Source organism: Vombatus ursinus, unplaced genomic scaffold (assembly GCF_900497805.2).
Source record: "Vombatus ursinus unplaced genomic scaffold, bare-nosed wombat genome assembly UNPS02000580.1, whole genome shotgun sequence".
Lineage (NCBI taxonomy): Eukaryota > Metazoa > Chordata > Mammalia > Diprotodontia > Vombatidae > Vombatus > Vombatus ursinus.
This window is the reverse complement of record NW_020940358.1, coordinates 5,597,917-5,614,761: the sequence shown is the minus strand read 5'-3', so window position 1 is coordinate 5,614,761 and position 16,845 is coordinate 5,597,917. Positions and strand designations below refer to the sequence as shown.

Sequence of the window (16,845 nt, the reverse complement as noted above, 5' to 3'; positions counted from 1 at the left end):
ATGAGAGGGGGATAAAGAACTTCTCTCTGTATCAATACCCTCATACTAACATCCTGACTTTGCCACAGGCAGAGACTAAACCAGGAAAAGCAGGAGTTGGCAGGCAAACCTATTGCTCTGGCTTAAAATTGCAAAGAGACAGTATGTAAAAGGCCTGGAATAACTTTTTAAATGGAATCCAGTTTCTCCAAGCAATCCCTCCAAATGGCATTATGATAATGAGCCATTAAGGGAATGGTTTTCCAACCAGAAGAGCAACCTACTCTGAAGTCCATATGCAAATAAGGGCTCACTTGCAGTATAAGGCGAGAACTTTATTGGGTGGGAATTCACATCAGACAGACTCATCAGCATTTTTCTCCGTTACTACCAACCCAATGACAGGTTTAAGGGAAACTGGAAGCTTCATAAATACAAACCACATAAACTTGATTTGATGATGATGAGGATGGATATGTGTGTGTGTGTGTGTGTGTGTGTGTGTCTTTTATAAAAGAGAATTTTCTCTAGGCTCCTTGGAGTTTCTAGAACCTCTGAGGTACAACACAGTCTCATTTACCTCAGAATCTCTGGGATTGAATGACTGGCTTGGTCACCTACTATGTGGAGGCATGTCCTAGGTACAACTAGATCACCAATTGCTGAACTCCCACTATAATGCAGATGGCAGTCCCATCTCTCCCATTTAATCATAAAATCTAAGATTAGGAAAGGTCCTCAGAGGTCTAGTCTATCTCCTGAAGAAGTAACCCCTCTACATATCCTTAACAAGTAGGAAGGAAGGAAACCAGCATTTGTTATTATATGCTATTTAACAATCTAAACACTTTACAAATATTGCCTCATTTGATCCTCACAACAATCCTGAGAGGGAGGTGATATTATTATCCACATTTTACAGTTGAGGAAACTGAGGCAGACAGGTTAAGTGACTTTTCCAGGGGCACATGCCAAATAAGTGTCTGAGGCCAAATTTGTATTCAGATCTTCCAGACTCCAGGCCCAGGGCTCTATTCACTGTGCCACTTAGCTGCCTCAAGTAATAATACAGGAAGACATAAAATGAGGTGTAACCTACTAACTCTAGAGGAGTACAACCCTCTTTTGAGCAGCTATAATTGCTAGAATGTTTTTCCTATTATCAAGGTGAGATCTGACTGGAACTAATACCCACTGCTTCTAATTCTGCCTTCTGGGGCCCAAAGCAAAATAACTCTCTGAATCTTTGAATCCCAGAATTTCTGAGTTGAAATGGATCACTTGGAAGCCATCAAGTCTGACTTGTACCTAAAAAAGCAACCCCCTTCAGCGTACCTGACAAGTGGTCAACCAGTCTACCTGACAAGTGGTCAACCAGTCTTTGCTTGAAGACCTCCGGTGAGGGAGAACCCCACTAACTCCTGAAGCAGCCAATACCTTGAATGACAATCCTGTTACACTCAACTTTGCTTCTTTGTAACTTCCACCTATAGCACCTAGTTCTTCTCTCTTGGACCAATCAGATCAAGTCTAATCTCTCTTCCCACATGATAGCTTTTCAGATTTTTGAAGACAGTCATCATATGCTCCATATGTCTCTTCTCTGGGCTAAACATCTTTAATTCCTCCACCAATCCTTGTATTCTCTGATTTTTGCTCCCGTCACAGTCCTGGTTGCCCTGTTCTGTCATCAGCTGACTTGCAAATGTCCTTACTAAAATAGAGCATGCAGAACTAAACACAATATATGGTATGACCAAAATAGTGTACAGGACGATTGTGTCCTCACTCATTCTAGATACTCTTCCTCCATTGATCCAGCTTAAGATTGTTTTGAAGCCACATTGGCTTCACACATGGCTCACATTGAATTTGTAGTCCACTAAAACCCCTAGTTCTTTTCCAAATGGCTTAGTCTCTTGCCCTACCCTGGTCTTGTGCAGCTTATCTTTTTAAATGCAAGTATAGGACTTACATTCTTCAACTTTTGGCCTTGACCTTCTAAAAGTCACCTGTCTTTCCCTTCTGCAGTGCTACCACAGGATATGAAGCTCAGATTATTTACTGGCAGGATCATTTTTCATTCATCACCTTTTCCCCCATCCATGTTACCTAAGGGCAGGTAGATAGTCTGGGATACAGTGGTGGGCTTGAAGTTAGGAAGACTTGACTTCTCTGATCAATGTAATGACCAATCATGATTCCAGCCAGAGGAAGAATGATGAAGCTTGCTATCCACTTCTTGACAGAGAAGTAAGTGATGGAATCAAGATGAAAAATGAACCATACGTTTCCAGACACAGCCAATGTGGGAATTAATTTTGCTTGATTATGTATATTCATTACAAGGGCTTTGGTTTTCTTTTTCTTTTTTTCCACTGGGAAGGAGTTGAAGGATGAGAAGGGATAGGGTAGCAAAATTTTAAAAAAGAAAATCATTCTTACATGAACTGATGCAAAGTAAACAGAACCAGGATAATGTTGTACACAATAACAGCAATATTGTTCATTGAAGAACTGAGTGATTTAGCTATCCTCAGCAATACCATGATCCAAGACAATCCCAAAAGGCTAATGATGAAGCATACTATCTGCCTCCAGAGAAAGAACTGATATTGTTTGAATACAGACTGAAGCATGCTATTTTTCACTTTCTTTCATTCTTTTTTCTTTTATTCAAGTCTCCTTGTACAAAATGACTAATGTGGAAATGTTTCACATGATTGCACATGTATAACCTACATTTGATTGCTTACGGTCTTGAGGAGTGGGGAGGAGAGAGAAGAAGGAATAGAATTTGGAACTCAGAACCTAAAAAAAAAAACCAAATCTTAAAAAATTGTTTTAACATGTAATTGGGGTAGAATAAAATATATATTTAAATTTCTTTAAAAGAAAATCATTGAGGCATCCTTTTTTCTTTTAAAATGGAGAGGAAAAGATGAAAGGCCAGAAAGAAAGCTGGACAAACAGGACAGCTTTGAAAGTTATATGTGGAGCTTACTATAACCTTAAAAAGTAAAGTAAACTGTACATTATAAAGACCTGTTGTTTCATGTCAATGCTATTTTTCCTGTTCTGTGAGGCATATACAAACACCCATTCTCTTTGGCATTTGTTAATTTTGGAATAAAAATTAATTTATAAAAAGGAACACCTGATTTTGAATCCTACCTCAGGCACTTACTAGCTACGTAGCCATGGGTAAGTCAACCTCACTCACTTTTGGTTTACTCGTCTATAAAAGGGAGGTGATGACAACATGCACTTCTTAGGGTTGCTGTGAGGACTAAATAAGATAATACATGGAAAGCACTTTGCAAACATTTAAGCACTACACAATTATTAGGTATTACTATTATTACCCTTGCCATCTCTCACCTTGCCCTTGCTGGGTGAATGCTGCTGTTTCTTGCTTTCTTCCAGGCACATCTCTACTGTACAACAACCACCAGTGTGATTTCTTCTGGAGAAGGAGGTATTCACAGTGTAGTGAAAAGTGTGCTCGCCTATGACTCTAGAAAACTTGATTCAAGTCCTGACCATGGCCATGTGAGTATGAGGAAGTCACTTAAGCTCTCTGTGCCTCAGTTTCCTTATTTATGAAATGGGGATATTAATGCTTGTACTACCTACTTCATAAGAATGTCTTGACAAAAGTGCTTTGCAAACTGCAAAATATGATCTAAGTGTGATCTATTAGCACCAGGTCTCAGTGTAACTTAGGCATTAGAACTGGGTGAAAAAATACCTTTGTCGGAAAGCAGCATACACTCTCATATCTGATTTTTTTTAAAGATGCAAAGCAAATTCAAAATATTATCATCATCAACCATTATGAGAGCACGATCACATTAGCAGTCAATTTTTCTATGCCTGAGCGAGGTAGGTTAAAACAATTGAAGAATTTAGAGCCATGAGAGAACATTATATTCAGGTAGCTAAAGCCAGACTACACATCACATTCTGAATTCATCCCCTCCATATGCCACCCCCAACTTCCCATCATGATAGCCTTCTAGGGATGGGAGAATGGTCCCAAACTGAACAATCAAATCAGCAGCTATCTGCCCATTCTGAGGCACAGATCATCATAGGTCACTCCCTAGGTGTAATGTGCCTGGCTCAGAGCTAGCAAAACTGTGAGGGGGTAGGGGGAGGGAACAGACTGACAAAATGCCTGGGGAAAACAGATACCACCTCTGTTTCCAGGTGAGGGTGGTGATGGTGATCAGCAGAGTACACAGGTGATAAAACTACCAAAAAATTTGACCAGTACAAACAACCCATCTGCCCTGTCAGGCTATCAAGACTCCTCCCTGGCTCTTCTCCTTTACTCCTTAGACACAATCTTCCTGCAATCATATAATTATGCCAGTCAGTCTTAGAATATTCACTAGCAATGTTTGCACTGCTTCCCTTTCTTAAATAGCCTGGATACTGCAGGCCAGTGTCTAATCACTGATGCAATCATGTGGTGCTCCTCCTAGACGTTATCATCCTGTCTGTGTCACTCTGCTGCTTTGCTTCTCCCCCTGTACTAACGTCATGTGTGGGGGCTAGAGGGCCCCAGCTGCTGCTCTCTTTACCAAGGCTCCAGAGAAGGCTATGGACAAGTTGTTCTCTCCAACCAATTTGGCTGACTTGTAGGGATCCTTAGTGGCGAGAACAGGCAAGAGGAGCTTTGCAAAACTGAAGGACCCACTAAGCTTTCACTAAACTTGTAAAATATCTGTTTTTAAAGACTTTTCTAATGGAGATCAGAAAGAAGACAAAGGACAGGCACATTCCCTAGTCTAATGTTGTCACTGCTGCCATCCATGAGATCCTGCTACAGCAAAACTGACAAAAAAGTCCCATGGGGGTCAGCCCAGTATAGCAGTTCATGAATTTATAAGCTATCACAGAAGAAATGACTCCAGCCAAAGCCACCATCTCTGACAAAGAATTAAGTGAAACCAACAAAGAAGGTGCCTGTGCTCTTTGATAATAAAAGCACTGGAGTTGTGGCAGGAATTGCAGGAGAAGAGAAGCTCCTTCTAAGCAGTTAAATCCAGATAACTCAAGAAAGCTGCAGGTCTGGCACATCAAACATCCTATCAGAGAGCTCAGTGTCTGGCACTGCATAGTTACTGAAACATCAAAAATGGAGCGTGACTTCCCTTCACCCTCCCTGTAAAAAACACACTTTCTTTCATCTACTGTATTCTGCTTGTCATGCTCAGTGAATGCTTGATGAAATGCTGACCTCATTGATATGGACAGCAACAACAACAATGAGCTAACAGACAAATGTGGGCCAGGGGTGAGAGTTTTAAAGTTTAATTGGTTACCACCAGGACTGGAATTTGTGAAGGGCATTGACGAAGGGAACGCCCTGAGGGAACTTGGTAATCCCTTAGAAAGAGCAATTAGTTATGGAATTAAGAAATCTTATTTCCCCTGCCTGGAAAAGGCTCCCCCAAAGCCAGATTCCTGATCAAGACAACATCTGTAACTTGACATTTGACCCAAGCCTTCTGGCCCCCTAAAAAATATCCAGAACTGAACTCAGACCAGTCAGTCCCTCTGACTCCCTCTCTCTGAGCTTTGTACTCTTCCTGGTTGGCAACTTGCAACCAGTTTAAGATTGACAACTTTGATGCCCATTGGTTCTGAGCACAATCCACATGCCCACATGGAGGTGAGTTGTCCAGCTTGTACTACTAAGCTACCCATTGAAAAGACCAAAGGGGCTAGCTGCTGAGTATGAAGAAAAAATGAAAGCAAGGATCAGCCCCCTCCCCATCACCACCCCTAAGCACAATGGCAAGATAAAAGAAGGGCCATAATAAGGGGATAATGAAATGCAATTAACATATTGCAGGCAGCTAATCAGAGCTTTCAGCTGGAGCTGCTGGGTCTCATGAAGCTTTACTATGTGTATGGGGGGAGGTCACCAAGTCTTTATTAAATTCCTCTGTTTCACCAAGCCCTTTTGCTTCCAGGACTCCTTTGTCCTGTTTTGAATTATGAGTTTAAAATTTAACCACAACAGTTGCTGCCCAGAATCTGAGAAATTCACTTTGACTTTCTGAACATTTCTAATTGCTTTGAATCAAGGAATTAAGGGGCACACAATGAATGCATCAAGATGAGTGAATTAGCTTCCCTTCTTTCCTCTCTGCACTTAAATTTAACGAGGGCCACATGAGCCCATGTGTCTTTCCTTTTCTTTCACAGCCAGCTGGTTTCCTTGTATTTCAAAATAGCATCCTATCCTTGACTCACCTTTGAAAGTCCTCCCACCTCCAAGTAAAAACAGATAATGAAGATGTTCCAAGTGACCCAGATAGCTGTCCACACTGCATACTAGGAGGAAGAAAAATGGGAGAGAAATCAGGAATGCAAAGCATAAATTGGAAAGTAACTACAGCTTGCTTTTGTGTAACTAACTTGGAGAAGATTAGAAGCCACCCTGCATAGAAGTCATTACACTTTTTAACAGTGTTGAGGCCAGACCCTGAATGTTCTCTAACCTTTGTGGCATGAAGGTGTCTGTCCAACTTTGGAGATAAGGTTTCTGCTACTGGAGATCTGCTTTCTGCCTAAGTTAGCCACTGGTGAGATTTGCACAGCCAGTATAGCTATTTTAAAGCTCTTCACAATTGCCCAATGCTATCTTTCCACCGAAATTGGCTTTTTCTTTATGCCCCAACCATGACACTCCATCTCTCACATGTGTGCCTTTAACGTAACCATCCTTCATACCCAGAACACACTCCATCCCTCCTTAGTTCTCTCATAGAATTCTTTTTCTCCTTCAAGATTCTACAATTCAAAGCACAGCCTTCTACATGAAGCCTTTCTTGACTCCCCGCCCCCCACCTCCAACTGCTACTGCCCTGCTCTTCCAAACTACCTTATGCTTAACTACTTTGTATTTATTTGTATTCCATCCCTTCATATTCATTCTGTGTATACACATGTGTATATCCTTGTTGTGTAGAACATGAGCTCATTGCAGATTGTTTCACTCATTGTATTTGTATCCCAGCACCTAGTTTACTGACTAGCACATAGTGAGTAATATCTATTTCTATCAATTGTTATTGATTAATTGATTGTGTGCCATTAACTCTGAGCCTATGCCATGGTGTAATGCTCCCTCCTTAACCCCCTTTCGTTGATGTTGGTCCAACCTGGAAAAGGAAGACTATAAAATGTGTTTTCCTTGGTTGGCATGTGGGAGCAAGGATTGATGGACTTCATAATACTATTCACAGGAAGAGATTCTGGAGACTAAGGAGTCATGTATTGGATATTAGATCATATAAGCATTTGGAGAAGGAGGAAGAAAACATAAGGTCTGCAAAACATTAGCTAGAACACATAATATGAGTCTAAATTTGACTGGAGCTAGCCTATGGGACACTGAACTGACAGGTCCTGAGGATTTTCAGCTGCAACTATATTTCAACTAATAAATGGGAGAAAAAGACATTTGGAGGTCATTATCAATCTCCCTAAGCACTCTTTAAGTCATCCTGGTCTGACAGCAGATTTCTGCATATAAGCAATCCCCTTCATTCCTCATTAAATCAGTTTACAAGAAGTTAGGACATGGGACTAAGTTTCTGCAAGATTCAGCAAGGTTAAGGACAATTTTGGAATTGGTGGGGCATCCGTATTAAAGTGAGGTACATATCGAATAATTGACTATTGAAATGTGAGCTTCATTCTCTTCGGTGACTGACCAGACTATAATGGCTAAAATTACCTGGACTACAGCTTCCTAGTAAGTAAAAGATCTCTCTCATTCCAATGCAGACTTGAGTGAATAAAGGAATATAACAATCGTTGCATTCAAAGTGTTTGGTTTAATTTATTTTAAATCTTTAAGGAGGACTGCTGATATCAACAAATTCCCATGGAAAGCACCCTCACCTTGGGATCAGGAGATCTGGGTTCTAATCCTTGTTTTATCACCTCATTTCATGGTGATAGCCAAGTCATTTCCCTTCTCTGGACCTACATTTCCCCATCTGTCAAATGAGGTAGTTGAATTAGATCATCTTTCAAATTCCTTCCAGCTCTAAAATTCCAGAATTCTATGCAAATAAAACAGTAAAGTCTTCCTCAGCCTGTCAATGGTAGGTGACCAAAACTGCTAGTAGCCCCACAAGTGAATGCAGGCTTATTACTCTCATGGTTCTCCCACTGGCTCTCTCCCTTCCCCATTCTTTGAAATCAGCAGGGAATTTAAATTGACAATTTTCCTTCTCTGCTGAAGTAAGAACAGGAGACTTGTCAGTTTCAATTGTGGGGCTGGCTTAAAGAACAGAGCAGGGCAGTCAGGGTAGAAAGGCTTGGAGATAGATGGCTTTTACAGTCATCAACAATGATACATTAATTCCTTTCTCTCCTTGTACCCTCAAGTTCCAGGAGAAAGAGTTTTTACTTATTTTTTAAAATTAGCAGCCCATGTTCATTATTGTTCCTAGTAACTTATGAAAAGGTCCATTTTTAGAAATAAAACAAGGATGTACAGGACAGACTCAGGAGGAAAAATCAGTTCTATCTTAACACAAAACAACAATCAAGAAGTGAGGACTTAAAATATGCCAGGCTGTTTTATGTCTCTACAGAAAGCAGGTTCTGTTCTCTTTCAGAGCAATGTTTTCCAGATACTACTCAGGCACCCTGTAGTCCTCCTCCTGGCCAAAGGGAGAAGACTAGAATAGGCAAACATTACTTACCACCACAATGTATCGAGGTCTATACTGAATGGTTCCAAAGAGGCCCAAGATGACAATTATGATGTGAAGAAAATTGGCCAGGATGGGAGCCCATTGATATCCCAGGAAATCGAATACTTGTCTCTCTAATGCAGCAAGCTGAGGGGGTATAAAGAAGGAAGAGAAGAGGTGAGGAAAGATGAAAAAGCTGGAGGTTTGTTATGACACATGTAATGTTAAAGCTCAGGGATACTTTATCTTAACAGGATCCAGCATTTTTGGGTTACTTGTCCAGGTATATTATTGTCCCCAGGAGAGAACACACAGGCAGAAAGACAGCAAACTGGAGCTGTGCCCAAGGGATGCAATGAGGGAAGGTAGAAGTAAGATTAGAGAAGTTCCAGGGAGGGATAATTCCAAGGATGCTTTAGGGATAGGGATTAAACATATGATTTCATTGGTACAGGGAACTCCAGGATGAGAAAACTCTCTCTACCAGGGTAGATCTGCACCACCTCTGCAACTTGGAATCTTGGAGTCCTGCCTAAAGTACTGAAAGGTTAAATGATTTGCTCAGGTTCTCATAGCCAGAATGTCAAAGACTGGACCCAAGACATCTTGGCTCCAAGACTGGCTCTCTATGAACTACATCCACCATGGCTGCCTCTCAATTTCAATCATACAAAAGGTAACTCACTTGTTTCTACTGGCAAATCCTCCATCCATCTTCCCTCATTGCATCCCTTGGGCACAGCTCCAGTTTGCTGTCTTTCTGCCTGTGTGTTCTCTCCTGGGGACAATAATATACCTGGACAAGTAACCCAAAAATGCTGGATAAGTGTGGTCCACACTTATATCTTCCTTGCTAGCTACACCTATCTACAAAGCCACAGGGCTAAGAAGAAGATAAGAAGTTTATATACCCCTACTTTAATCATGATCATCAGCAAACATTCGTTGAGGTCCTAGGGTCCATGACCATTCCTACAAATCCACAGCAAGTAGAAACAGAGACTAAAAGCTACTACAATGAAGAGACAGAAGCTCTGAAGAACCCTATCAAGATATAAAATTTGTTAACTCCCTGTTACTCCCAGCATTTTTTTCCCACTAATCTCACGTGAAATCCTTCAACCCTCAATCTCTACCTATTGCAGTCTTTCAGTTTTTTTCAGCATCCCACAGACACCCCAATGTCAACCTGTTCTGTTTAAACTTGCTTTCCTCCCAAATCTGATCCTTCCTCTTAGATGCAAGTCAAGCATTGCTATTCTGCATCTAGGAGATCTCCCCACAACTCTGGCAGGCACTGATTAACATACCAAAAGCTCCCCCTTAACCCCATACCCTAGGAGTGGAATATAGAGAACATGGAGTTTCCAAAGCATTGGATCTCTGAGGATCTAGCAATACAGCAATAAACATTTGAGATTCCAAAGACTTCAGGCACCTGTTTAAGGCAGTGCTTAGAGTCAGCAGAGGGCAGACCCAGATAGCACATGGATCACTTTCCAACTTTTCTTCAAGGAGAGTGAAGAAGTTCAAGGGGCTCCTGCCCATGAAAATCATTTGTGAACCTCCAACCCCAAGGATTCCCCACGGACCAAGCCAAGGTGGTTTTTATAGTACCCTATCTGGTGAAATAAGCTTCCCACTAGGTCTTAACCTATCTCAGCAGCTCTGTACTGAAATGGTATAGAGATGCTTCTCTAGTTAAAATTCAGAGAGACTTTGTGCCACCTTCATTAGAATGAATATTGACAGCCAGAAGGTTCCCTGGCATCAGCAGGGACAAGGGACTGTTATATTCTTGTTATAATTCCCCTAAGACCCTGATCTTCCCTGAGTCCTGTACTGTGGCTGGGTTTGTCTAGCTTTCCATCTCTTCTGTAGAGTCCTTAGGTTTTGTTAAAAGTTGGGAGCTAAGGGAGGACAGTGTCAAGATGGCAGGGTAGCAGAATGAAGTACAGCAAGTTCCTTTCCCAAAAATCTCCTCCAAACAGACCTAGAAAACACATTGGAGAAAATCCTATTGGGCAAATCAAATTAAAAAATCACAGTGAGATGGGGCAGCTAGATAGCACAGTGGATAGAGCACTGGCCCTGGATTCAGGAAGATCTGAGTTCAAATCTGGCCTCAGACACTTGACATTCACTAGCTGTGCGACCCTGGGTAAGTCACTTTAACCCATTGCCTTGCAAAAAAAAAATCATTTTTCCAGCTCAGGTCGGCATGGAGAGATAGAAAGGCCTGTTGATCAGACCTGGCCATAAGACCACTGACCAGAACACTACAGCACAGGAAAATGCTGTGTACTGGGGCAAGAGGAGTTCCCAAGAACTATACTAGGGCACAGTAACCTCATTCAGGATGTAGAAACAGGTGCCAACTTGTAGTTTTTTTGAGTTATAGACAGAAATGGGGACCTGCCCCCATGGGTAGAAGTCCAGGGTACTGAATGGTAGTGGGTCCTGGGCTGAGCACCAAGAGAAGAGCAAGTTTTAAAGCAAGCAGAAGCATCTGTGACTTGGATTCCAGGAGCAAAGCCGGCCTCACTTCCAACTTCAAGCTCAGTGTGAGGTCTGTAGAGCAATAACCAAGGCAGGTATCACAGACCAAAGGGAAACACGCAGTTCTACTACTCTGAATCAGCACAGCTCCCAGAAGGCTAATAATGGCTGGGTCCAGTAGCAGTCTACTCTCATTCAGGCCCAAACCCGGGTGAGAAACATGGAGAGTTCAGACCAGGGAGGCAACAATCAGACCTTGCCCTGGATCAAACCACTTTGGAAACCCTGAAAGCTTTCGTGTTCCCAGCCTGAGCTGCCTTGAGATACTGGACTATCACAAGACAGTAATAGCAACAGGACCAGCCCAGACCTTCCCTCCAGAAGTGCCCAGGGCCCAACCCGAACATCAAGATCGAGATCAGGGAGTAGTCTAAAAGAATGAAAAAACTAAAAAGATGTTTCCTCAACTCTAAAGAGGTGAAATTAGATAAATAAAGAGAAATAGAGAAGGCGGGAGAAATAATGAATAAAGTTGAGACAAATAGCATTATTTGCCCAATGCTTCATAGCCAGGTAGAATCAGAGCCAGGGCCCTAGCCAGGTCCCCAGACTCAAAGCTTGGTGGTCTTTCCATTATGTTTCAATGACACTCAGATGACCCAGTGAATTCCATGTGCTTATGATACAGATGCTAATTTCTCCAAAGTAGGAAAATGTTAAGTAGATGGAGATACACTACAGGAAGACCTCAAAAAGCTGTGTGAGGGGGCAGATAAGTAGCAGATGAACACAACACTAGTGTATAGTGATTCATTTAGGGAAAATCTATAGAAAGCAAGTTCTTTGTAGAATGTTGGATCTCTGAGGGGAAGGGCTTTCATTTTTCCATTTGTACATAGAGCATAATTAAGAGACACTTAACTGAATTGAATAATCCAGACCATATTTGTGAGAATGGGCTTTAAGCAATTAACTATAGACCAGGGGAGTCATTTTGGAATCATTGCACATGATTCCCTGTAAATACTGACCCAAAGTTGTAGAGTTACCAGAAAGTTCAATAAAATGATCAAATGAAAAGCATTTATTCAGCACTTAATCAGGGGCCAAGCACTGCTAAATTCAAGGAGTACAGATACAAAAGGGTGATAATCTTGTCTTCAAGGAGCTTACAAGGGGGAAGCAATACATACAGAGGAGTAATAGCTGAGGGAAAGATGTTTTGGTATGGGCAGCTGCAGGGATGGCTAGTGGAACCACAGATGAATTAACTGACATGCACTTTCTAAGAGCAATGGTAGTATTGATTCAATTATGGTCCCCAGAGCAAGAGGTAAAAAATGATGAGAGGTGGGGGAGGCTGGGTATATTTGAGGTAAGATGGCTGGTACAGCTTGATAAAGGGGGCTGTGTAAATTTGCACTAGCTCACTCACTTATTAATCAAGAGTACTTGCCCCTAGGCTGGGAATTCCAAAGAGGAGGACAGTTATCTCTTCCACATCTGATTTTCCTCACTGAAGTTTCTTCGTGGGTCAGCATAAGAAATTAAATGAGAATTTTGGGGGAGTTTTGAGGAAGCCACAGATGACACAGAACCTGTGACCAAATACTTAACCCAAATTTTAAAATAAGGTACTGTAAACACCCCACAAAAGAAAAAGAAAAAATTCAGACTTCTCTGGTATGAAGGGAGAGTCAAAATTTTTTACATGGATTTTCCAGATGGCAGGGGCAGAGTGCTACAGCACCACACCCCTAACCCCCTAGATATGGAAGGGATAATTATAGATCAAATCTCCTAGGGTAGGGTCTCTGGAGTTTCAGTGGCCCAGGGGTCAGGAAGTTCAGTGGAAAAGTAGATGGCCAGAAATTGCCCTGAGTGGATGGGATGTAGAATAAAATATTGAATACTGGAAGAATATTGGAAAAAATCAAAAGGCTCATCATTTCCTAGAAGGGTAGGAATTTTTTTTCCATTTTTCTAACACTCTTCTAAATCATGATGAGTGTATCATCATAATCTACAAATTTCCCCCATGGCACCATGATTAGAGATTGACTGCTAGACCACTCCATTGATTTTTTAAAATTCCTCAAACATTTATTGAGCACTTACTATGTGCAAGGCACTAGAGATCATTGATCTGACTCTTTCTGAATGTTCATATTCCTACATTCTTCTCTGTGCTGACACTATGGAGTATCAGTATCTTGAAAGAACTGCTGGAAAGGTCATGGAAAGTCTAGAGCTTAAGTGACAATGACTAACTTAGAGGCAGAATTTAAACGATCAACACTTGAGATGGCATTCTACAGTGACACCATTGGCATGCAAAATCAGAGAAGGCAGCCAAAGAATTGATATTTCAATTTCCAGGAAAGAAACCAAACAGCATGTCGCTAAAAGGAAGCGATTTAAAGCCTCCCATGCTGGATAGGGTTTTGTCCTTGGAAGACAGTTGTGTATGTTGGGAATGAGGGATGAGGAAGAAGAGGGGGGAGGGGAGGAAAAGGGAGGGAGGGAGAGGGAGGTTGGAAGGAAGGTTGATGGCGAACCCGCTGTGTTTCCAAAGTAAATTAATATCTTCTTTGAAACAACCTTGAAGTGCCACATGCTGTCATATTTTGAACTGTTTTCACTAACTGGAAAATGTTATGAAATGCATCCCATTCATTGCCACTCTGATAACAAGGCTGGCCTTTGAAATAAGAATTTATTCATTTCACAGTCAAATTCCAAATCCCCCATGGGCACAGAAGATTTTGTCTTTCTCATCAGCCCAGTGATATGCTAGATGCTTAATCTTTACCTAAGGGATTTATGCTCAGGCTACCAGTGACCTTTGATAATCCTAAATTTGAATTGTGCTGGACATCAGGTTTCATTTCATGTGAATTCAGGCACTATATATTGATACCTGCCATGGATTCTCTCCTTCAATCAGGAATCTAATAATCTAGATGGCTGTAAAATTTTACCTGACTAGCCGAGTGTGCTGGCACACACTGGTAGTCTCTAATGCTGGGGAGGCTGAGGCTGGTGGATCTCTTGACTTCCAAAGTTTTGGAGAAATCCAGTTGGGTATCCACACTAAGTCCAGCACCAATATGATGAGCCCCCAGAGTAGGGAGGTCACCAGGATGCCTAAGGAGGGGACAAACCAGCCCAGTTCAGAAACACAGAGGAAGTTAAAGCTTCCATGCTGATGAATATTGGGACTGGGCACATACTACATCCAGCTTAGACCAGATGGGGAGACCTAGTCCCTCCATCCCATCCCCCCCAAAAAAATTTTAGCTGACTTTTTTATTCTTTTGTGTTCCTGTTTATTTTTTAGAATTTAATTATTTTCTTTTTTAAGTAAGAAATATTTTAAAACTAATCTGTCCCTCCTATTGCACCCCAATAAGCAAACAAAATAGTAAAAAACAAAAGAAGTGTCAATAGTTATTTCCATAATCCAGCAAAACAAATTCCCACATTAACCATATCTAAAAATGTATGTTTCTTTCTGCATTTTAAATTAATCACTTCTGTGGCAGGAGGTGAGTGGCATATTGTATCTTTATTCTTTTGAGCTTGTGGTTTGTCATTGGTCATGTTAATCAGAGTTTTAAAATCTTCCAAAGTTGTTTTTTTTCTATAATGTTATCACTGTATAAATCATTCTCCTACTTCCATTCACTTCACTCTCCATCAGTTCATAATGCTCTTCCCAGTTTCTTCTGAAATTGTCCATTTCATCACTTCTTATGGTAAAATATCCCATCACATTCATATACAATAATTTGTTTAGCCATTCCCCAACAGAATACCCTTTTAGTTTCCAATGTCTGGCTACCATGAAAAGAGCTGTTACAAATATTTTCCTATATACAGATCCTTTTCTTCTTTCCTTGATTTCTTTTGAGATATAGGCCTAGTAATTGTATAACTGGGTCAAGGGATTCAAATAGTTTGGTAACTTTCGGGGCATGGTGCCAAATTGCTTTCCAGAATGGCCAGATCAATTCATAGCTCCTCCAATAGTGCTCTAGTGTACCTGTTTTCCATAGCCCCGCCAACAAATGTCATTTTCCTGTTTTCTCATCTTATCTTTGCCAGTCAGCTAAGTGTGAGGTGGAAAAACAGGTTGTTTTAATTTTCATTTCTCTAAATATTAGTGATTTATAGCATTTTTAAAATGACTGTCAATAGCTTGGATTTCTTCCTTTGAAAACTGCCTGTTCAATGGGGTGTAGAAATCTATCCTGCCCTACAGGAAAATAGAAGGGGAAGGGGATAAGAGAAATGGGGGAGAGTGATAGAAGAGAGGGGAGATCAGGGGAAGAGGTATTCTGAATGCACATTGTCTTGGGGTGGGGGGAGGGGAGAGTTGGGGAGAAAATTTGGAACTCAAAATGTTGTGGAAGTGAATATTGAAAACTAAAAATAAATCAATTAATTAATCTTAAAAAAAGGAAAAAAAATGACAAGCAGGATGCTCTCAGAAAAAACCTGGAAAGACTTACATGAACAGATGCAAAGTAAAATGAGCGGAACCAGGAGAACATTGTGCACAGTAACAGCAATACTGTATGATGATCAACTGTGAATGATTTAGCTATTCAGAGCAATACAATGATCCAAGACAATTCTGAAGGACTTATGATGAAAAATGCTCTCCATCTCCAGAGAAAGAACTGATGGAGTTTGAATGCAGATTGAAGCATACTTTTTCTTTACTTTCTTTATTTTGGGGGTTTTTAATCTGTTTTCTTTTACAACTTGACTAAATATGTTTTGCATGACTGTACATGTATAATCTATAACAAATTGCCTTCTCAATGAGGAAGGGTGGGGGGGTGGAGAGAATGTGGTACTCAAAATTTTAAAAAAAGAACATTAAAATTATTCTACGTGTAGTTGGGGGAAAATAAAATATAATTAAAATATCTTATTACATAAAAAAAAGAAAACTGCCTGTTTATGTCTTCTGAACATTAGTTCTAATGAGGAAGGTCTTCTGACTACTGAATTCTCATTGGCTACTGGCAATCCACCAACAAGCACTTATCAAAAGCGTCCTCTGTACTGGTCACTGTTCTGGGCTCTGTGGATGCAAATCTTAATGCATGTGAAGTGGTTCTTAACTTTAAATTTCTACAGAAGTATAAGCCATTATCCTTTTTTCCCCTATTACAATGACCTTCATGGTTCCAAATCAGTTGTTACTTTTCATGATTCTCTCTCTGCTTTGTGGCCTCATTTGTTACCCAACTAGAAGTCCCAGAGATAAAAAGCTTTCGCTGGCCTGCATCCTCCTTTATCCACTTAGTTAAACATTGATTCTCCTGTTGTTTTCCCAATGAAGTGGAAATCAAGGTGGCTGTTTTGTTGATGACCCACAATCACTCAAGGCCCTCCATAAAGAAGAACCTCTAAAGCTTTCAGAAAGTAAAATCCCATTGAAGAAGAAAATAACAAAATGTCATTAACATTTATTTATCATCACGGTTTAAAATAAAGCTTCCCAGGGATAATGGGGATAGTCACTCAGTGTCCAGCGTCCAGAAGTGAATTGTTCCTTATTTTAAACAGATAAAAATTCACCTCTAGAGTAGGATGACATTAACCCTATCAGACCCACTTACTT

At 40.8% G+C, this 16,845-nt stretch overlaps 1 protein-coding gene across 2 annotated transcripts in view; it reads right to left on the bottom strand.

Annotated features, from left to right (window-relative positions):
* Positions 1–16,845, bottom strand: part of NKAIN4 (sodium/potassium transporting ATPase interacting 4) — a 116,556-nt gene that overhangs the window by 51,152 nt on the left and 48,559 nt on the right. For both annotated transcript variants that reach the window (XM_027850953.1, XM_027850956.1), the window contains exons 2-3: positions 8,718–8,855; positions 6,250–6,330 (exon numbers count right to left, since the gene is read on the bottom strand). In XM_027850953.1, the coding sequence (XP_027706754.1) occupies positions 6,250–6,330; positions 8,718–8,855 (219 nt within the window). The remainder of the gene's footprint in view (positions 1–6,249; positions 6,331–8,717; positions 8,856–16,845) is intronic.